At 38.8% G+C, this 24,084-nt stretch overlaps 1 protein-coding gene and 2 long non-coding RNA genes across 4 annotated transcripts; 2 read left to right on the forward strand and 1 right to left on the reverse strand.

Moving 5' to 3' along the window:
- The first annotated feature begins 1,049 nt into the window (after positions 1-1,049).
- LOC147752408 (uncharacterized) lies at positions 1,050-2,614 on the forward strand. Its single transcript, XR_015314138.1, has 2 exons — positions 1,050-1,992; positions 2,411-2,614. It is a non-coding gene; the product is annotated as an uncharacterized LOC147752408 (long non-coding RNA).
- A 371-nt stretch (positions 2,615-2,985) lies between these two features.
- LOC111268265 (uncharacterized) lies at positions 2,986-24,084 on the forward strand. The gene is made up of 3 exons (XM_022847143.2): positions 2,986-3,887; positions 22,350-22,746; positions 23,009-24,084. The coding sequence occupies exons 1-3, from the start codon at positions 3,849-3,851 to the stop codon at positions 23,368-23,370; spliced, it is 798 nt and encodes a 265-aa protein (XP_022702878.1). The 5' UTR covers positions 2,986-3,848; the 3' UTR covers positions 23,371-24,084.
- LOC111268266 (uncharacterized) lies at positions 3,898-23,178 on the reverse strand. Of its 2 annotated transcripts, XR_002685106.2 has the most exons (4): positions 23,086-23,178; positions 13,901-14,054; positions 7,400-8,590; positions 3,898-6,711 (listed from the first exon to the last, which is right to left on the reverse strand). It is a non-coding gene; the product is annotated as an uncharacterized LOC111268266 (long non-coding RNA). The 2 variants fall into 2 exon arrangements; XR_015314137.1 differs by lacking the exon at positions 3,898-6,711 and having other exon boundaries at positions 6,745-8,590.

Raw genomic sequence — 24,084 nt, forward strand, 5'->3', positions numbered from 1 at the left:
CTGGACTAAATGTAAAAAGTGAACTTCAGCAGGTTACATTTTGGACATGCATGTGTCTAACTTTAAGTTAAAGTCGTAGCGACTATTATCTGCATAGACGCATGTATTCCCGCCGTTATATAGCGGTATCTTTGTAACGCTTATTATTAAGCAGATGAAGTATTGGGAGACAAGAGCCAATACACCGTTGTCGAAGTTCAAGTAACCATGCAATGGAGATCAAGACGGACAACTCCGTTTGAATAATGCGGCTTGTATTATCTGGAATGACGAAATGAAGGTATATGGATATGTTATATTCAGCTCTGTGTCATATTAGATGACGTCGCGCCATTCGTGGTAGCTCATCAATGTCCAACAATTCTCCAATAGACTGAGATCTAGGTATCGCGCTGATCATGCTCACAGCGGGGAGGACTAATAAGACATGTATCGGACGCCTGAAAAGCCTACTATATAAGGAATGACCCCTTTTTATGCAGAGTTACCGTTGGATAAATGTAATTTTAGATCCTCGAAGATTGGCTTGTTTACGCTGCGTCTCAGAAACAACAAAAGTTTCGACTTGCTTTTGCCTAACTCTCAAAAGGTACTCTTGGAGTTGTGCTTGGAGACAAGAACTCTAGCAAAAGTCGTTTCCAAGAATACAACATGGCAGAATACGTGCCATTACAAAAGAACAGGCGTAGAATCGCCTACTTATTTGCGTGTCATTTAAGTATTTAAAATTTGTGAGATTAAGACGTTTATTAAAGTACATTTTATTATCTGGGATTAATTATTTTTTTTTTTTTATAATGCTGCATTTTAGAGAAAAAATGCAAATTTCAGGAAAACTTGCTTGGTCAGATTATATTTGTCTCTTCATTCGACAAATACAAAAAAATACCCAGCTTGACATTTTGCGAGTTACTGAGTTGGTTGCAATGTAGTAGTCGTACTTGCTTACATTAAATACTTATTCGTATGTTTGATAAATATGCACATCAACATAAACCGGCGAACATTTCTGAACTGATGTCAGATTCGAAATGGTTCTCGGGGATCAGCCGATAGCTGGTTTTGAAGACCATATCAAATTTGATGAGGTGTGAACTTCCAGATATCAAATGAGTCTCGAGCTTTGTGTGAATGTCCCGTAGATTAATTCACTGAATGCGCTAGTTTATCACTGCATAATAATCCCGACCTGTTCGAAATCATTTTTATTTAAGAAACTGTAATTTAAAAAGAACTAAAGAAAAGGCAAATAAAGCCTATATAAATTATATTTTTGCATGAAGAGCATCACAAGTTGCCCATATAATACCGTAAATAACCAATAATATAATGGAAAAACTGGATACAGTATTATTACAAAGCCTACAGAAGATTTGCTCAAATGTGGAAATAACAAATACGAGCTTAATAATTTCGACCGCCAGAGTAGTAAACGATATATCAATACATGCATGTTGGCGTACTTTTAGCTCAAAACATGTATGAATTTATGTAGAAGCAAGTAGTTAGTAAGGCTAGCATTCTCAAGTCAAACATGAAGATATTGGTACTTATCTAATTAAATCAATTGGCGCCAGTGCTTAAGACTCGGTTTGTTTGGACGGAATAACCCACTAGCTTTCAAATTGCATTTCTTGACTCAAGTTTATTATAACGTACAGAATTTAGACTCTTATTAAGCGATGCGTAGCTAAATTGAGGACACAATCTCTTTGCAACTTTAGTCTAAACGCATCTCTTGATATTATGGTGCTCAGTAAAACAGTCAGTTCAATAAGAAATGTAACGAGCGTTTTACGGTTTACCGAAAATTAAAGTGCATTTACATATTAGGCATGCTTGCATCACAGCAACCAATACCATTGTTTATTTTTTGCAGGTATGCTTGCAGGCAAAAAACAGCAATACAGACGACTTATTGAGACGTTGTGCCGATCATGTGCGGGTCAAAATATTGGTTTTCCACAAAAACTGACCGTAGTCGACTTTAAGGTATGCAGGATTACGGGCAAAATATTACTCCTCTTGCGGCAGAGGCAGGTTTAGTATGCAGCTGGGGCATTATTCCATTATACGAGTACTTTGGTCACTGCGAGCATTATCACTGAGCGCTCCACTAGCGCGAGGAGCGTTCTAGATTAGTTACAACGCGTGGGTAACTCCACTTAACAACAACCAGTACTAACTTAACTTCTGTATGCGTGTTCGGTGTATCAAATTTTGTATTCAGCTATTTCCACCTATCCGATCCAAAGAAAGATGGCAGTAAAGTAAATAGAGAATATAGAATAGAGAATCATTTTGCATCACCAAAGTCACCTTATTCTGGTCAATGAGAAACGTCACATTAGTAACAACAAGTGTAAGAACTAGCAAACTGTGTCTATTACGTCTTCGGCCTCGCACGCAGGTGTTCAGTAAAATCGAGGAACAGGATCCTGGGAAACTGACTGTGGGAACTTCGTGTGAAATCTTAAGGAGTAAAGACTTCCGTACAGGTTTTGAACTGAAATAAATTCAGGTTTAAATATAAGGAATCTTTGTTAGAGGACCATTTTCATGCTTATAGGTGACTTCACTTAAAGGTTCAGAATTTCGAAGCAGGACAATAAAATATGCTACAGCAACGATACTCTAAATAAAACACTTGAAAAACCTGTTTTGCGGTGTTTTATGTTCTCGCGTTCATCGATTCTGCAGTTCATTACTCATTGCCTGCATTGGCTAATGCAAATTGTGCATAAACCCATTTAATAAACCATTTCTTCGTCTGAGCGCACTTTGGGGAAACCTTCTTTCTAAATTATTATAATGTCTCAGAATGTGGGTTTAGGTAGAACGAACAGTTTGGGACGCGCGAGGCCATTAACGTTTTTACAAAATCTAGCCCGCTAACTCGTAAGAAACGTTCCTACCAAAAACGACAGCCAAAGGTGTGAGCCTTTCTTACTCAGTTGTTGATTCAAAATGAATCTTTTATTACGTGACGCCAAACACACTTTTACCTTAGCCTAGAGAAACGCACTTTATCTACCAACAAAATTCTGGAAATAAAATATGTTAATAAAAATGTGGCTATATATATTAGTTCATACACAGACTTAATTGAATATGACAAGTTTCATTGCATAATATCTTAACTGTAGATAACTACTTTGTCCAACGGCATTCTCGTTTTTTACACTTCCTGCGTTTTACTTGGCAGTATAAACAAGTCCATTTATGTATGGATTACAACAAGGGGACACGATCCATCCATTATGCATACTTCGTACAGTCATAAGAATATCGCAGGTCCGCATTTTGAGGCACTAGCTGTCTTAGTTCGTCGGTAAAAGCCGAAGGCTATGCCATCATTCTCTGTGGCTGAGAGAATGTCGGTGGTTTTACTATAGCAAAGGCACCAAAGCGTTAACCAGAGATTTGCATCAACTGCAGTAAATATTCACGCACGAGGGAGCGACATCCTCTTCAAGCGCTGATTCGAAACTACTTCACTGTTAGAAGACTGCTGTAGCACGAAACGAGTCTTACCATGAGGAAAAGTTGAAGTTATGCCGCAACCATTGGCGAGAGGGCTTTTTGCTAATGAAAATAAGGTAAGGAGGGAAGTCTAGACTTTCCGTTCACGTTGTCGGCGAGTTTCAACATTAGATATAGTCATGATTAGTTCTTGTGCGGGGACTTATTGTTAAAGGAACTTTCCGTAGAAACGCAGTGAACCTTCAGTGCATATATAAAAATATATATACGTTGTATTTTTTAAAGTGTCTAGGTAGAACGATCGCTTGAGACGCGCTCAACATATTTCAGATTTTTACAATAGTGACCGGCAAGAACACAGGATTATGTTTAGTAGCATGAGAAACCACCTTATAATCGTCGTGGTGAGTCGACAGATGAGCTATACCAAACATCTATTCCACGAATTCTCTTTTCTGACACAAACTCGTGATACGTAGACGAAAGTTCGTTTTAATCAATTTTTTCAATCATAAATAATGCTGAAACAACACTGATTGCGTCTGATAACTAATTAAACCAACAAACAGTGGAAACTGCAATTATTTGCTACTGCATATATATACACTGATTAAACAACGTTATGTTTTTTTTAGCTTGTATAAAAAAAGAGAAAACAACTAACGAGCTATATGGATAATATTTTTTCAGCATTTTTCATGATTTTATTCAGTATTGAGACAGAGGAAGCTGATTTGGAATAACTATTATATAAGAATCTCATATGGTCATATTATGTAGTACTATAGCCTTAATTATATTGTAGTCGCTCAAATATGGCTTAACTAGAATATATCTAATAGTAGATTATCGTTAGGAAATAGATACGTCACTTTTTGCGACAGTTTTTTACGAGTGCTGGTACAGTTCGCCTATGATGAAAATATCATACAAGGGTTGCAAATACATGTCGACAATTACAGGGAAGTAGAAGTAATTGTGATAGACATGTATACCCAGGAGTATTCGCATTATTGAGTTTATGTGCCGGTGCTACATTAGAGATAGAGAAGCTTATTGACAATGCAGTTTATAGGACTGCCAAGAGTCGTCCGATCAGTCATTCGTGATTTTAATATTACGCAAAGCCAATTCGGCTTTCGGTGAACACCTCAGGAAATGATGTTCTACTTCATTTTTGCATTTTTGATGGTCTTTCTAAATCGTAAACATACCTTCTAGATTATCAAGCAGGTCGCTTATAGATGCAGTAGTAAAGCTAGTACCAATGTGAACTACTCACTTACCCAGATAAGAATGTTTGTCCAGTCCCAAAATGCTACTTTTCAAAGATTGCGTGAAAGCGTACAATCTCATTCCTGATAACTGAAGCTTTTTTCTCCAGAGAAAGCCCAGATTTTAATTCTCCATCTATTTAATGGGCTTTATACAGACGACTGATAAGCCAGGTTTTTTTTTCAAAAAAAAAAACTTAAATAGATGCTCGCAATGAGAAACCAAGTATCCAAAGATTTATCATTTGCAGATTTCTCAAAAAAAACTTTCCACTTATCGTGTGACATGTGAGAGTAAAAGTTACGCAGTTTGTTGTCCAATATTGTTTGACATGGGCATTTATATTTACGGCAATTCACAGAATATGACTTTCCTTTCACATACTTCAACATTTCTACGTGCTCGACAGAGTTAATCACAGGCAGCTCACTTTAAAGCTTAAGGCGTTTAGTGTTGATGACCAGCTCGTCACGTGGATCATACCTTATCTATAAGCCAGATGTATTATATTACGGGTTAGCGGCGATCTATTTGATCTTGCCAAATGCCAATCTGGAATTGCCTAAAGGGCTTATGTTGGATCGTTTTTGCTTAGACTATTTGCTCTGAACGTTAAGGCAATCATTCGAAATGGTGTAACATGTATGCGGATGACCTCAAATTACATTGATCTGTGTCAATCGCTAAAAACTTTCAACAATCAGTGAAAATTTGAGTGGTTCCGAAAATTATATGACTATTTCTGTGTCTATATATTATTCCAACGAGTAAACCTGTTTCTTTAGAGTACAGATCTGCATTTTCGAATCGATTCATAAGAAACACGCAACAGTTGAGGTACAGACAAGATTAATCTATATATAAACTTATAACCTTTGTAATCAGAAAAGGTGACACTAAAATTTTTCTGGAGAATATAAATCACAGTTGGACACTCCTAAAATAAACTGTGTTCCAAGTGGTACTGACAGCACTATACGCAATACTTAAAGAAAGACAATGGGTGCTCTAACTTCAGAGCGAAAATAACAAACACCAGGACCATATACAACGGGTTATATCGTAACATTATATCAGATTCCCCGAGAAATCATAAAAATGTACCGCTTATCAGACCGTAACATGCAGAAACCTATGAAACAACTGTAATATATCACAACCCAATTTGGGCCGCGTCAAATGGCAATGAAAAGACATAACATACAAAATATACGATACAAACAAGCGGAACGGTAGCAAGATTTCATCTTTTGCCCTACGAGACAAAGCTTTCCGCTTTATGGGTTTGTACAGAAGATTAACCATTACGCCGGCAATGGCCGTTAGAGACAACTACGGAAAAGAATTGTCCAGTTGTATATGAAACTACACTTGACCGAAATAGCAGGTAAATTACCCAATTCAAAACACAGGTGATTCAGAAAAAAGAGGGTAGCTGAGACGCGCATATGTAATTGACCCTATCTTCATTATTAATCTATTACTATTATCATTAATATAATTAATTATTCCAAGGAAGATGAAGTTTATATAAGACGCACGAAGATATGAGAGGCATGTATAGACTAAATGTATGGTTTATCGTTAGGTTATACGCAAAAGCGTACCCATTATATTCAAACACAAACAAAAGACACTGGGGGTAGAAGTATCTGGTTGTCGACTTACACCTAGTTGAATGAAACATGCATCTATTTTATCGTATGTAATCACTTCTTTACAGCATTCACTATTACGTAGGCACTAAATGTGATTCCGGACTAATTCTTGAGATACTATGTATCTTGTACTAGAAGCAGGCATCTGGCCATTAAGACCATACTCGATGTAGCCGTAACACCGTTGCCTCTAAACTTAGCAGGCCAAGTTTAGCTCCTCCTTTAAAATCTCTGAAAATGAGTCCTTCATCGCCAAAACGAATAGAAATCACCCGAACATCAGCTGCGGCTGATCCTGAGAAAAAGATGATAAACATGGCAGGCATAATATATTTAATTGAAAAATGTTCTTTGTATGTACATTTTACTATATTTTATAGATCAGCAAGTCGTTTTTAGGGGATCAGTCGTCAATGGGATTTAATCGTATTCAAATTTTTACCTAAACAACCTTTTTCTAGCATTTTCTGGTATGTCTCTGTTAACTTCAATACAAATGTCCAAAAATATTTCTTAAATATGCATTCCTTTTCTTTAATGATTTTCACCTGAGACTACGTTGCCTCGTTGTTCTATTAAATAGGTTGGTTTATATTATTTTTTTGAGTAACTTTTGCTCATTCCACCTTGTATTCAACAGACCTGCTTCGACGAGCTGCTCAGTAATTAGATTACTGTGGCCAAATTTCTTTCATATCCTTTGCGTCTTTGGATTTAAATCACTTGTGAGCAATAACTCTCATCTATCATTGGCCTATTTCTATTTATTATTTTATCATTATATTGTGTTCTGTGTTCCCTTTTAGCTTTCTTTCGACTATTCCTATTGCAAAATTTACATCTGCGGTACAATACAATCCGCGGGAATAAGATCGACGCGTAACAATATCACTCTTGTTGTTAATACCAAAACAGAAAATTGTGGAATACTCTATAGGAATATATTGGTACTGAGACAATGTATTGTAGCAAACTGACTTAACTTTGTCTTTGGCCGGTGGAACCAGCGCTTTACTAGCCACTTCCTCTGCGCTTAAATAATAATTAAGGTTCCGTGATATTTGCGCGCGTACCTTTGGCCTTCGGAACCATGCACGAGTCCGTGATCACAGGCCTATGTAACAAAGGTTATGATTGTGGTAACACCCGTGGTAATAAGGGCTTTTGACATTGCCCCACAAAATTAACGGTCACTACTCCCACCAGTAGGTTGGCAGAACCGTTCACGACGAAATCGAAGTAGAAATACTCCAACGGCCTTCGCCGCCCGCTAATACACATTGCATCTACGAACGCACGCACGTACTATTGTTTAAATGTCTCTCTCATAAGCACTTGCGATTTTAGAAAGCCGTTTTCACGGAACCAGAGCTTGTGCCGGCGGAAATAACTCTTTATTTATACGACTGTTTGCCCGATTTGCCACTTACTAGCAGAACGTTATCATCGTAGATCAACAGCTGAGTTCATAAATAGACAAGGACTGGCACATCAGCCATGTACAGGTTAAAGAGTAGAGTAGATGAAACTATCTATGATAGACCGCGGTATTTCGAGCCACACGTGGTAACAAAATCATCCGCCTGGTCAAAAAATGTTTTTTTAGTGAGTAAATACGTAGTTCGGCTCAGCCGTTCCAATTATTCGGTAAGTCACAAAAAATCTGCAGGCTGCTGAAATCCTCAGAGACTATAAATGCTCCACGGTTCTACCCACTGCTTCTAATGGTCGTGTTAAAAAAAAAAGACTGAATAAGTTGTCTTAACGACAGCTTATTTAGTCTTTTTTTTGAACCAGCGAAGGACATGTGGAAGTATTGTAATAGTCTCCCCTCATGCGCTAGTTTCCGAGCCCTTGTAAGCCAGAAGCGCCGAAGGGATATTGAATTTAAGGGCATCCGTACCAGTTTTAAGCAGAAGAAATCGGGTTTTATAAATCGCAACATTCTTTGAATGATGCCACCCGGTCTCCGCAGTAATAGGTAACGCTACGGTAAGATTAACTATCTTCTAGAGAATCCTTTCTTCGCTGGGTTATTTTCAGGCGTTACAGCCTGTGTAAATAAATGACCTATGAAGTACGATAGACAAGCCGCATCCAGTCCGGTCTATCCGATAAACGCGTTTTGCATGCCCAATGCTTGCCCATCAACCTGTGACTCCTGCAATGTTGTCCTGCAACGGAAAAATTTAACACCGTTAAGCTACTAAAGACCACAATGCCGACATAAAACAAGAACATGTGGTACTGGGTGTGACATCTGCTTTGGTTCTGGAGCCATACAGTTCAGTCATTCATTGTGGTCCCATAATCAGTATGTTCTTGAGAATTTACTCAGACATCGGTCCTGGTTTACACTGAAGTGTACGATTCGTTTTCGAGTTGTTGGTCCGCAGCAGTTCTGGTTTCACGAAAACATTTAGGAGCGATATCATGACGGAAAATTTGCGTCCGGAGAGCTATTGGGACCAGCAGGAGTAATCATGAGCCTAGCACCACTAATTAGAAACCTCTAATTTAATGGATGTAATTTCTGGTTGGCAATCATAGATCGAAGAGAAATGCGAATCTTAGATAGACCTACCAAAAAAGCTTTCAGATTTGAGGACATTTTTCCTGTGACTTAGTGAATAAGATATTTGCCTGTTAATCTTAGGAACACGTGGTGTTCTAGGTTGGAATAGGGATGTAGACACTTCGTTTCGAGCCAGCCGTCTTATAGAATGCCTAATGGCGATGTCGGACGTAAAACTCAACCTGTAGATTAGAGGACATTGGGAATTGACACAACACTCCAGAAGTCATATAAACCTTCAGTTAGAACTTGTAGGTAGAAATGAAGGAACGAAAGAAAGTTTGAAAAAAAAAGAAAAGTTAGAGATCTTCTAGTTTTTGCGTCTGAATTAGGTAAACCATGACGTGTCATCCTAATGGCATCCGGCTTCGTCATTGTCAAACAATGTATTGCATCATAAAGTAGGGTTTCTGATTAATCCTATGTTAAATAATAAATTATTTAGTAACATATGAAAACGATAAACTGATTTTATAGTTGGTGTCACGTTATTTTGGTTGTCTTTTGCAACGAGTGCTTGACCATTGGCCTGAACCTTACAAAACTTACAAAATATGTCCAGGGCAGTTTTCCATGCCATATCGCGGTTCTTCTTTGCGTAGACGAGGCCTCTCAGAGCATTTTCGTGGAATTAGTACGGCGATCTCAATGACCGTCTAATTTTCAAATAGCCTACATAGTGATTTTGCAAAGAAAAGTTTTCACACTGAAGTTCTTGGATTTCGTGTTGGGGTTGAACCTTGTAGGCCTCATTCCTAACTAATAATTTTATTACATCTCGTTTTGCTTCTGTTTTTTACGATTCACGAACTAAGCAGAGTAGTTAGTGAAGCGTAAATCTAACGCTCTTTTCCCTTGCTTTGTTATACAGCAATTAACGTTGACACTATACTCCCGTCACTTGTGGTCTGTCTCAATATGAGCGCCAATTTTGTCTGACTTTATTGTTCCTTAAGTGCCTTATCACATTATTTGGACCGCAGAAGTTCAACGAGCAGTGTTCTGAGCTCTCAAATTGCATATCGGTAAGCACTATTAGGTAGTTTGTTTTTGTGTATACTTGTTGGAGGTAGTAATATAGAAGCTGTGTTCCTTTGTGTGTGGGAATTCATACCATGTTGAGAAATCACTTAGCTTTAAGAAACATTTTTTGAGCTAAATTTCAAGATTGTACTCTAATAACCTCGATAGGGGTTGTTGGACAAGCACTTTCAGGTGCGGTGTACGAGAACTGCCAGTGTGGTGACCGTGCGACACATTTTGTTTTTGCTCGTGCTCTTCTAGCTTTGCAAATTTTACGGCAGGTTTTGGGTTGCAAGTATATTGCTCACATAGTAAAGAGCTGTGGCTTCTGATTGCAATAAAGAGGCTGCGTTCACCTTTCTACGGCACATATTCACTTGGCATGACCTTTGCGAGCGCTGTCAAATTCTTTTCTGCTTTAGCAACTGCATAGCATATGTGTATCGATTCCTTCATAACCTCCTTAAAGTCCTGCTTCCCTAAACCATTTGCCTATCAATATGACTGCATTGTACTTGCGTTTCCGTAGTCCACCCGAAGAGCGGACTGTGATTGACAAGTCATCAGCGTGAACCACAAGCTCCAGTCCCAGGGGTAAGTCGTCAAGCCGAAGAACCCCATCGTAAACAGTATTCCTGGGAAGAAAATATACGCCCCTAGGGGACGCCTACTATTGTGTTGAACGTGGAACTCCTATTGATGATCGCTCTGTTTTTCAGAATCTATAGATTAATATCATTCATACTGCAATACTACAAGTTCAGTAATCCTTGACTGTCCGCGCGAGGACATTGTTTCTTTGTTTCCAAAAGCCGTTCCGGTTATTTGAAAGCAAGCTAGCTTCTTCCACGACATCTCGCAGTTTTGTTCTATACGTGTTTCTTTTTTGCCAGTATATCTTAGTTCGGGCTGCGTCTAATACAGATCTACAGTTAGTCCATTTAGGAGAAATCATCACTGAACTAGAAATAAGGATATAGAGGCTTATTTAACGAAGGTGTACGTATACACACATACAGAAAAGATGCATACAAGAGTATATTTTAAAGTAATGCTACTAAACAAAAATATCTGCGCTAATAAAGACAGTGTTAAATTTCAAAACATTTGTCTAAAGCTCCAAGGAGACATAGGTCAGAATGAACTACTTCGTTACTTTCGAAAGTAGGCTCTCCGACAGTATCTGTCGGCTACCTTTACAACAAATATTGGACACTTTTCGAGTAGTACTATGACCACCGTTGGCGAAACTCCGTCTGGCTCGGAAGCCTTCCCTCTCGTTATACATGTGCCCGTCACCAGTATTTCATCGACGGTAATTAAAGGGAAGATGGCGTCTTGTGAGGTGAAAGTTTCGCAACTGGTGTAATTGTAGTAGAAGTGCATGGAGAACACTGATAACGAGGTTTGTCTTCCCACTCTCTCCTAGTGAGGCAGGAGACTATCATTGTTCTTCTAATCATGTTGAAGGATCTCTCACATGAGTTTGAGCTACAGCTCGTGCATTCCCCTGATCCCGAAAACGTTTGATTAGTCATCTCAAGCATCATCACATTTCAGTGTTTCGGTGATATATATTTATACATTTGGTAATATACATTTCCGATAATGATATGTAGGTTTTATCTTCCACAGGCTATTGAAGTGTAATTGCGTTTTTTAGCTCTTCATGAGCATCTATCTGTCTATTTCGGTTTTTACGCTTATTTTTTGTCCCAAGAAATTGCAATATTTTCTTGGTAAATAAAATGGGTTCGTCAGCTGTAGTGATAGTCACTGAGCGTCTCAGTTAGAGAAGGTCTTGAAAATTTTACGTGTATGTCTTAAACGTCAGATTACAGAAGCTCTGAAGTTTCAAATATAAAGACTCCTACGTGCGTTTAGGAGTCACTCCAGCTTTTGTCCTAATTCTTTCGTAGTTCCCATAGGATTACAGTAGAAGAAGAAGAATCCGCCGAAAACTGAAATTTGAACTCATAATAAATTTTTCCTTTGTAACATTCGTTGCCCCCATTATTCTTAGCAGTTACATCAATAACAGATTCTTGTATTGTTATCATTATGTTTACACAAGGTTTTGTTCGGTTTACTTATAAGCAACAAGGTTGCTCTTAAGCTGCAGGTGATCTCATCGAAAGATACGTGTAACGCCTTACTACGATGACACTTAATTGAAAGATTTTAAGAACTGTCTTCAGTTCCTTAGATTTACGTTCTACCGCCTTGCTAGTGCAGGAGATCTCGTTTCTTTTTTTCTTCTGCCTGAGTATCTTTAGGTGACCTTCCTCGTCTTGAGACATGTCGGTTCGTGCTGAAGTAGTTGTTATTATGTATAGGGCAAATTCCACCTTCATTCATAGTGTTTTTTTCGACGGGTTTTTCCCTGTATCTGTACCCAGGCATTCAAATCAGTTCGCCAAATTTGGTATATTGTTTGCTCGAATCGAGTTATAATGTGCCAGGGACCCCTAACAATCCTCGAATAAAAAATTCCTCGAGATTCCTGCACATATATGGCGCCTTTGTCCTTGACAGGCCTGCTTATGCACCCTACCGCCTTACGGCTCATCTGTTGGCATTTAAAGCAACAGGAAATCATTATCCGTTAACGATCGGACGTACAATCCAATTCATGAAAATTCATCTTGTTGCAGAAACTTCATTTGCAATAATAATGCATGTGAGCGTGGCCATTCCAAACTAGCGCCCAACTGTATAATTAGCGTGGCGAGATAATATTTGCCCTCTAGCTCTGGAATGGCATCAAAAGCACCGGAAAGTTTTCCTATGATTACGCTCTCTGTAAAAGCATTGATCATTAGCTTCTTTTTTCTAGTGGAGCTAGTGTTAGCTTAAGCGCCGTGTTCTACAACTGCCTGTAAAAGATTTTCTAAAGCGCCTGCGTGATCCTTTTTTTAGAATCGTTTTAATGTACCCCTGGGATCCCTCTTCTATCTGATGATTTCAAAAAATTTTTGTAAAGAACAGATGTCTTTTTTAAGTGTTTCTGAATAGACCAGTGAAAGAAGCACTGTTCAAGTTACTACGTATGATAATAATAGGATCGTGAGGTTTAGTAGTTCTGCTTTCTGTTTCTAGATTCCTATTCACCGTAACAGCTTCTTTCAGTTGCAGCTTGTCGAGAACTCAGATATCACAGTAGTGTATTTGCAATACAGTTTGGTAGCTACGACATGCCGTTCTAGCTTGTTCGATTGTAGGTGCTTGTCACACGTGCCCTATTTTGAAATATGGTCTGCTTGCTTATCTTGCAATTAAAAGGTATTCGCTATCCCTTACAATCGAGCGCTGCGATGACTTCGGTTTTTCTCGGTTGTTATTTCGGTACATTTACCAACCGTAAATTAAAATAAGCCAAGCGTAAAAATATTACAGAATACACCTTTTCACAATTTGCACATTTCAAAAATGTCCTGAGTGATATGATTTCTATAGCATCCTTTAATCACTATTAACTAAAAGTACTAACACTTGGACACCGACTGTCCTCTGAAGTGACTGGTCGGAGTATCGCAAGCAAAAGTGTGCAGATTATTTAGCGTCTTATTACAATTGTCGCGACTGGTTCCAACTTTTTACAAAATGATGGAAATCCATTTATTCCGTTATTGCCATTAACTCGTTCTTTATTTAAAAAAAAAAAAAATGCTTATAGTACAGTATAAAAAGAATGTTTGAATCTACAGCGTAATAAATGCAGTTTAGACTAAAAATCAGATTATTATATTGAATTACATTGGTGAGTATGTCGGAAATATCATGTGCCTAGAGCTGCCCTAAGGTAGGCACACCTTTACTTAATAATATTATACATCCACACGGGATTTTGTGAAGCAAAGAGGGCCCAAAATCCAACACAACTTACAACTGTAGAAAAGAATCGCCGACAGTAATATTTGGAAGCCATTCCCTGTAGATGTAAAATAAGAATCTTCTATTTCTTTGCTATCAGTGCGCACTACTAAAAGAGATGATGACGCATCAGAAGGTCTAAAGGGCGTCCATATACAACGGGAGCACTGTAAAAGAAAAGACAATCGATTACTTGTAGCTAATAATGAATACATAAGTCCTTTCGATCAAATCCAGCAAAACTGAGTAAAGAGGAAGAACTGCGCAAACTGGGCAACGCGTAACAATGAATTTCTGTAAAAAGCACAAACCTGGAAAAGTGTACCTGCCCGAAGCTTAACAAGCCTACGAAAATGATTAGCCGGAGCTGCTAAAATCAGCAGGTTAATCCAACCGATGCGTTGCGTGATCTTCTAAGCTCCTAAGGAGCTTCGTCAGTTACTACAAAGACGTGAATATCGATGGTATTGGCAGCGAACTATCGGCATAGCACTTCGAAAATTGTATCTGGCAATACGACGAGTATCTTGCCAGCTTCTTCGTAAATTGCAACGGAAGTATGCAGTAGAACCCCCATAATGATGTCAACCATCGTTTATTGCAATTCATAGCTGTTGATCAATTGACATGCAGGACTGTGACAATGACCACAGTATACCAAGGAAGCTGTCTGAAGCCGGCGTTAGAGCGACGCTAAGGCGTAGCGTAATCAATCATTGCGCTGGGCGTAGCCAATGGATACATAACGCCTTTTAACAGACTAGCTAGTAATTTATTGAATGCCAGAATCGTATTCAACCAGCTTAGGTATTTAGCGTTGAAAGCACGAAATTTTTTTCTTGTGTAGACTGCTGTTAACAGTACAGATGGCAAAAAATAGCGAATGGTGGGTTTGTAATGTAGGTTATTTAAGAGTGCCGATAGACAAAAGAAATTTAGAATCTCAAGTAACTCATACCAGGTGATCCCCGTTACTTCTATGATCTAAATAAATTAATGAATTGACCTCGTAATGTGTTACGGATGACCTTTTCCAAGAATCATACACTGGCATTATATGTCATAGAATCAATGTCATGAGCCAGAATCTCGCCTTCCAGTCGATAGGCTGAGGTTAACTTTTTAATTGCTTTTTAATTACAAATTTTATAAAGCAGCTATCAGCAGCAGGAGCAGCAGCTGTCGTCGAAGTTACAGCGTTTGAACGAGCCATTAGTAGATGTATACGAGCAGCCAAACAAATTCAACGAAGCGTCATCTTTTTTATTAAGCAAAAAATGTTTTGGTAAGAAAGTACAGCTGTTAAAGTGGGTACTTCAATATATTATCAAGAATTTAATTGCGTAAATTACAGTAGCGATGCAAGTACTTTGGTGAGGAGCACACCTAACGCGAGTACGCTCGGAAGAGCAGCTGAGCAACACGAATTAACAAAAATGGAGCAGGTTCAAAACCTGTAATACCATTCAGATGATTTGAGGGGCGCTTTTGAAAAATAATACGAGAAAAACCCCCAGACAAACACATAACCGGTGGATGGATTTCAGCCAGCAAATGAAGTCTGCTCAAAGACAAAGCAGGTGCAATGGCGACGACGCCAGTTACCACTACGCCATTAGACAAAGAAGGTTCTGTGTCAGGGAACAGAGCGGCAAGCGGTAATATATAGCAATCTTATAAAAACCATCAATTAATATATTACTTAAAAGACAAAGATCCAGAGTAACAAAAGCCTCACAACAGTGGAGATGCAAGACAAGATATTCATCTAAAGATCCGGATCATGGCGATAAAGATACGTTTAGTACCAGGACAGCGGTTGATGTGAAGTGCAGCAAAGTTGCCAAAAGCGGATAAAGCCACCACATCGTCAACAACTGTTTTAGGATTTTGATGGCATACATATCGGGACCATCTAAACGTGACAGGTCTACAACTAGAATAGTAGATGTAATTTTATGATATGATGAAGAAATCGCCAAAAATCGATTGAAGCAGCATTCTGAAGCTGAACAGCGCATTGCAGCGCCGAGAGATCCGGAAAGTCGGGGCATCGGTTATGGGGTACGTTAGTCGGTCCGTGGAAGCCAGTTCGATAACCTTTTGAGATTGATTTTTTTGGGGTTATACAGTAATTCAGAGACGTTGGCCATGGACGACGAAAACAAACTTCAGCTACATTGGTTTCTTTAGTTATGCTGAAAAAAGGTACTACATTGAATGCCTTGCTCACATTCTTGGAAATTAATTATTTCCTCCGACGTTGCCGGTGGTGTGTGCGGTCATTTGTTTGCGTTAATTTTTTGAAGTCAGCTGAGTATTCTACAGGCCGCCAGGCATGATAATACGATCCCCACGGCAACTGCTGTGCCTGCCTTGGAAGTTTTTCTTGTCCTCTTTCCCAGCTTCTCTGTCAGATGTGACTGTTCTGCTGTCAGACTCGGCAAGATCCTTACCTTAACGACACTACGGATATTTTCCCTAAGAAAATTACTGAGGAACGCTTCTTCGCTAATACGTCGCATAGCCAAACTTCACCTTAGAGATCTCTGTTTTTTAGGTATCGATCCGGTTCTGTCTTTAATTTGTTGGATGTGCCCCACGAAATAATCTTTCAAACATTTGGGCCTGACCACCGTTTCTATTCGCTCAAAGCCTTCGATGCAGTAAAATGTTTGTGCTAAAAATCTACTTTGATTTTTCTTGGAGAACGAATTTATTGTTCGCACACTACGCCTTATCTAACCATTTAGACTTGAGTAATACGTTCACGTCTACAGCATCTTTACCTGTTGACTATTTATTGATTTATATAAATTCTGTATTCGAAAAACATGCAGCATTACAACGAGGAATATCAAAGTTAACGAAAAATTCTCTTAAGATTCCAGTCCCTGCCTCAATGTCAGATGTTAAACAAACTACCTGCATCTACTCGTTTTCTATGGGCGTCAATGATAATTAATAGTTCTCTTGCCGCTGGTTTTGTAAGTCCTAGTATATATAATCGAATAAAGCGAGCATTATTAATTATGATTTGCGATCACCTCGGTTATTTGGTCGCTAGGTCTCTTGATAGACTTAGTACAATGCTACATAGAAATAGTAACATCCCCGATGAGCGACAACTCGTAGTGCTTGTTTCATAATTGTGACATAATGGACTTGTCTCCAATCGCCATCGTATATTATTATCACGATTCTGATCACAAGGCTTTCATACGTGTTTGTTTTTGATTCGCGAGTAGTCTACTGGGAGGCCGTGTGGTCTTTTTATTTTCGCGATAAAAGCAAACGGTCTTGGGTCGTTAGTTGGTTACTGAGGGCGCACATCCAATCTTGACCGGGGATGGTCTTTTTCTGTTTACAATCAATTACTACCGCCCAGAATTTCTCTCATTAATATCAACAACGATGGGGTTATTGGTAAAGAAGCTTGATATTAACAAGCCGTATATTTTCAGCGACATTAACGTGTATTCAAAGCAAAAGTTAACTATTATTGTCATTCCTTGTGCGTTTAATTGTGCACATACCGGTAAATAATTCAAGCGGTTACCAGAAGCTCAATTTGGATTTTTTAATATAGTTTTCACTTTCTTGCTGCCGCGCCTAATCTCACCTTATCCAGTATCTCTTGATCTGCACATCTCTTTCAAGTAGCCTTTTATTTCCACAGTAGACACATTTTGCCAATACGCACACTCTCTCTTGCTAAGCTATAAGCACAAAGCCGGCGTTGTGTGGTTTATCCTGCAATCCCTGTAACATGTCTTCATCGAATACTTTGATAAGGTGATGGCATTCGGCACTGCTACTATGTCCAATTTTGCGACGTATAGTTTTGGTTTCTAGTTAGGTCGTTTTAAGTCCGTTGAATCTTCTCAGCCATTACAGTCACGCGCTTCATGCCTATTGGAATTTCAACTGACACCACAAGTGAAGCTAATTGTGTTTCTGCCGACAATTTACTCACGATACTCTGCTTTGCAGCTGAATATAAGTTGATCTCTCAATCACCGATCGTGTTTTTCTTTGGCCGACCCCGTCCGAGTGTTTTACAGCTTCCTTTTTTGGACACTACTACGCGAATACAAAAAACGTTTGACCTTATAGACACGTATCCCTTATGTGTTTCTCCGGCGCTGTTGGTAATGTTTCCCCACTCATTCATCCATCCATTTCTCAAAGTTTCCTTACAAAAGTCTTTTTACGCGGATGTCTAGATTCGACCATCGAGCCATGTCAAATTAACTTACTTTTGTTAGCAGTTTAGCCATTATCATGACTAATTTCAGGTCATAGGTTGTCCCGAAATCGCACATAACCGTCTTCCCTTCAAGTTCCTGCACATATTCGGCTGATGATGCGTTCGGTTTTTTAAACTATAGGGTAGACCGTAAACTAACATCGATTTCGCCGCTTTAATACATTCTCGTAGCTTTTTGTCAAATGTAGCTTCTTCCAAAACCGCAGGCTGAAGCAGTATCAACAACGCTTAAGACTGGCTCGTGAAAAGACTGGCGAATCATTTACATTATAAAACCCAATACTGAAGCTAGATTAACTTGCTGAACAGATCCTCATTGGAAGCGTTATCCAGGCACAATCAAGAAAAAATGAGTTAAAAATAAACAGTTTTCATAGTCTTATAAGCTGTGTCTACATTAAAACATAAAGAATTTTCAAATGTGCTCAGTGTGGCGCGCCAAACGATCACATGAACAGGAACGAAGCTTTGACCGTGCACATGTTAGCAAAACGGTTCAGTAGCTTGAGGTGATAGCGGGAATTAAAATGTGGTTACCGGTTTTATCTCTAGAAGCACTACTTGGCGTTCCTTTGAACACCAATTATGAGCATATAAACATTGATAACATGTTTTCAAAGATTTTAAAACTGTGGGATAGATGGGAAATTGGCCAGGAACTTGCGGCAACTGTTAGAGAAGTTATAGTATGGCGGTGGCTTGCCTGACCCAATATGCAACAGTCTTTAAAACAGCTACAACGTCATGTGCTTTTTGGTTTACATAGACAATATTTGTCGATTCGAATATGTTCTACAAAATAACGATTTGGCCTGTTTTGACCCTTTCAGGTTTCATCGCTCATAGCATTTTTTAAAAAATTGTAGTCCAAGGTTGTCGCATTGTTCTCATAAGTGGTGATAACATTCGCACCACCTACGCACCTTTATTCCTCGTAGAATCTCCGCTTCAGGTCTTCCAAGAAAAATGGTCCATTTTGAACTAAATAGGCCAATAGATTTGGTAAAACGAAGTCCCAATATTCGTTTAGGAAGGCTTAGCTTGGTATGCCATTAGGTAAAGAAACTGCCAATGCTGGGTAATTTCGAGATTCAACAAGGCAAGCGCAACCTTAAATAGTTATTGTATTTAGCGGCCATTTATTTGTATGAACTCTTAATTGTTGTGCCTATCAACGCTTTCCTGCACTTTCCGATTTTACAGGCTTAACTCGACGGAGCTTCATCGCCTCGTGTTTTATTCCCTTCGAGTTCAAATAAGCCCATATAGATATTGACTATGGCTAACAATTGCTGCAAGTAAAAGCGACAGGTCACCTGTATAGAACAGTTCTTGTCTTGTACACCACTGACTTAAGGCGCCTTTCGGAATTTTTTTGAGAAGAAAGTTTTTAAGAAAGATTTGAAGAAAGGATAATGGGCCATAGTGGTGGAACAGGGACAATACGTACTATACATATTTCCAGCCCAAATTATTGTGATGGAAGTACGCATCTCACTGTTTTACTAAACGTACGCTTATGAACATGCTTAACTATAAAACGTGCGCAAAAGAAAAATAAGCGTTTATTATTACAATAACAAAAATTGCTTCATTTCTCCAATAACGTAGGACGCTTGCTGCCTTCTGTGTGATAATTTACATCTTACTCGATATGTGATAAAATGTTACCAATCTTCATCACCATTCCTTTACGTTAAAGATTATAATAAAAAATACATCAGTTATTCGCTAAAAATTAAACTTGAAATTAAAATAAAAATTTTAAAATAAAAATCTCGTCAAGTACCTATTTGTAAAACAAAACTCATCACGTTTAGCCCACCCTAGATGAACTAAACTCCGAAATACGATTTCCTTCAGTCAGCTTACTATCTATTATTTGTGTCATCATTCAATGGGCATATTTCAAGTCCAACCAAGCACATCTTTGTTAAATCAAAGAGAGCGAATATACATACGTATACGGTAGTTTCAAATATACAACTTATATGATTACTTTGTATCCTCACTGCCTAGCCATCCTGCCTAGCTATAATAATACTAATCACTAAGTGATCACTGATTGCTTATAGATCATTTAGAAGATACTAAAGTGCATAAATCCGAAAATTATTTCTGCTCGCTTGACATTTTGGTGGTAGCACAACAGCACCATCTTTGGTGCACTACGTTTTGCCACTTCGAATCGATGACGCCTCTTGAACGCCAGATCATTTTGTGTTAAGTTAAAAGGTTCTACTTGTAATTAAAATTTGATCGTGTATAGAATTTTACTGTAAATTTTTATTAAAAATCAAGATCATTTCAGCTTATACCTCATCTGAACAACACACCTTTAACAAACCTCAATTGTATAAGCTCAATTTCTTGCGTTTGTTTCATGAGATACGGTCTCTACAGTTCAAAACAGGTTTTTTTTTAATTTGAAGTTATCCGAATTTAGAATAAGTTTTTATATAATTCTTCATCATATTAAGAAAACAGAATGATGTGTTACATACCAGGTCCGTTGACTGAAAGGCTTGAGCAGTATGCTAACAAAGATCTAAACCAGAAAGGAAACCCTAAGGTCCATGACAACTTTTACAACTAATTCAAGTTAATTACTCTGCCGCAATCTCTAGTCTTCCGATGAGCGTGCATTAGGTTTTGTATAAAAAATAAAATCAATCGCATAACACCACGGCTACCGGACAGCGAGTAGGGCTAGAGTAAACGGGTGGTTCAAACGCTTCTAAGACGACAGGAGTTTATTGAAAGTGATACTTATTCTGGAAGGCCTTTGAGAACAATTACGGACGAGGGCGTAAAGAGGGTGAACAATTCCGGCTTGCCAATCATCATAGGAGAGCTAGCAGAAAAGATAAAACTCTCAATTGGCCAGGTTATTGACCCAATTATTTAGGCCTCGGAAGGCTTACAACAAAATCTGTGTCGGAACAGAGGACTGCCAAGCAGCTAACTAACCCGAGGAGAACTGAGTTAGGAGAACGTTTTGAGATTTCTCGAGGAGCGAAATTTGCTTGTACACGTGTTACCGAAGAATAGACGTGGGTATACGGCTACGACAAGCAGACCAAGGCAGGATCTTCCAAGAATCTGTTAACAGACGAACCTTCATCGAAGAAAGTCGCACGGTACAGGCCCAAAACTAAAGTGCTACTTAGTTGACCGTTGAAAAATTGTTCGTCATGAGTTTACGCCCTCCGGTTGCGCGGTCATTAAAAAATTTATCAAGCAGTTGAGATTGCGAAAGTCTGTCTGACGCAAGGCCCCAAAAGTGTAGTGCAATAGATCCAGAGTCCTCCATGATGACACACATAACAGCAGTTCTTACGAAAAACTTGATGCCTGTATTGTTTTAACCCCTATATTTGCCGAACCTAATCCAAATAACTGTTTACTATTCCCGAAACTAAAATTTCCAAATAATAAGCGTTTCGACAAGATAAGAGACATAAAATAAAAGTCGCTGTTTGAGCACAAAAACTGTTCTAATGATCGAATTTAAAAATCTTTTGAGAATTGGAACAAGCGGTCCTAAGGGTGTGTTATATCCAGGTGATATTACTTCAAACAAAGCAGTTTGAATCAAAACCTATTAACAAGAAACGTCTCATTGATTTTTTAACAAAGTTTATCAGGGCGAGGGTTCCGATATCACAGCCCGAATTTCTTGTAGAAGCTTAGAATAAAGTCGGACTTCAAATTGCACTTCATAGACAACTGTTTGATTGCGCTATAAACATTTTCGTGGTTACTATCAAACGACAAAGGTCAGTTGTTTAATTAGAGTTAGTACATATTGAGGCCTTGTCTTTACGTTGTGCATACAGCAGAGGAAATCCTTTGAATATGTAATGAAAAAAATCTCCATGTTCTGAAGCTCCTATTATCTGCATGCCTTTCAAACGACCGGTCTATCAATCCAATTAATTTTAAAATAAGGAAGCTAAATTTAAGTAAATATAAAAGTTTTCGGAACATACGTATCGGATTACACTTAATCGAACCAAATTTTGGATATGAAATAACAGAAGTGTGAGCAACTGCCATAATTTGGAACACTTCTCAGTATAACGATGCTCTGGAGCTTCAAAGCAGCAGAAGACAACTGCATTTGCAGGCTACAGGAACACGTAATCGAAGAAGCCTTGTCTCATCAGAATTCACCGTATGATTCTTCTAGGTGGGACTTCTTTTGCCCCTCGTTGTCATGTATTTGACTGATGGAAAGGCATCCGCAGAATCACCAAAACGAACCTCAAAATATATAAACTTCTTCAAAAGCTCGTCACAGTTGCTTGGGTCAGGGTCTACTACAAGCGCCCGATATATTCAAAGCCCAACTCCTCATTTCCATGCTCTTTCGCATGGTCACGTTTATCCTCGTCACGGGTCAGCGCGTCACTATCACTATCAAGGCGACAGTAGAGTTCAACATGCCGGAATGATGACGTCTGCCTCTGAACATGTGCCATCACGAATTATAATCGTACGTCAGCCTAACAATGGATCCTCGAAAAAAAGATACCCTTCTAGTCAACCGTATAGCTCTGTGCAATATTTGCCACAAGCAAGTTCAGGTTAGTCTGAGACTTCCTATATGGTTCACATTTAAACTGCCTGTAGCATCTATGCCAGATCGCCATTTTGATTTAAAAGTCTTGTCAACCTCTTTTTATTTTATGCATGCCAATCTCATTCAGATATCCACTATGAAAATAGTTGACACTGGCTAAATACTGGCTAACCAACACGGTGAAATTAAAATCATACAGGTTGTGCTCGTGTGGTACTAGTTAACCCTCAAAAATGCTACCGGGCTCTCTTTTTATGTTTTCACAGCTGGTCCAACGGTGGCGTACACTGCTTACGGATCGTATCCACCATATAGCTACGCACCCCAGACCCTACCTACTTACAGTTATCAGATGCCGCCGTTGCGTATGTCTGCTAGTGCGTACGCTCCGCAGCTAACTGCACCACTTGCGTATTCTCCAGCCACACAGTTAAGCCATTCGCACTCACCACTCGTGGCATCAATGATCGCCGCAGCTCATCGTGTTATTCAAGGTCCAACCTCTCACGCGTATGGGGGACAATACGCTACAGCTACGACCTATATGCCACCACAGTATTCCGGTCCATACGGTGGATATGGTACGATGCCTACACCGATGTATCCTGGGTATGGTTATCTGGGGTGAGCTTGTGGATTAAGGATGATGGATTACAAATTGACATCTACTTTGTAGCTTACTTGCACACGCCTGCCTATTTCAGATAAAGCTGGCCATCATTTAGTTCGGAATACTAGAATGTGAAATAACTACTTAACCTACTTCCGAATTTTGGGATACAAGCTGATCATTTAATCTGCACGCATTATTGTGCCTCTTCTGCTCTATGCAACTAAGTCGATTTCAATACCATAAATATCCCAAAACTATTGCATGGTAAACTGTCTTGTGTCTACAAGCAAAATACATGTTGTTCGGCCGTCGAGTTAATCACACAAAAAGATATCTTGAAAGTTTGCTCATTGACGCTGTTCTAAAGCGCTGGTAGATTAACTTGGATGATAGAGATAGGTTAACATTGAAAATCTGTTTATCTGGCACATTTTCTCACTAAATTGTTTGTTTACTTGCGAGTTATCCTTGTTAGTTATTCTTGGGTTGTACGTGTTTATGGTTTTCTCTTTTTATCCAAACACTGGCTGGTATTCTAGTTTACTATTCCCGAGAATTATAACCATGCCTTGTTATTCATGTTAGGAATTATTTTTTTCAACAATATTTTACGATACAATTTATTATCAATTCGTTATCATGAAACGATAAATAATATATAGTGCTGTTATGTTGCATCTTAGCTCGGTGTTATAATAAATTACGAGAATTGTGATAACGAAAGACGAA

This window comes from Varroa jacobsoni, unplaced genomic scaffold (assembly GCF_002532875.2).
Source record: "Varroa jacobsoni isolate VJ856 unplaced genomic scaffold, vjacob_1.0 scaffold_1270, whole genome shotgun sequence".
Taxonomy (NCBI): Eukaryota; Metazoa; Arthropoda; class Arachnida; order Mesostigmata; family Varroidae; genus Varroa; species Varroa jacobsoni.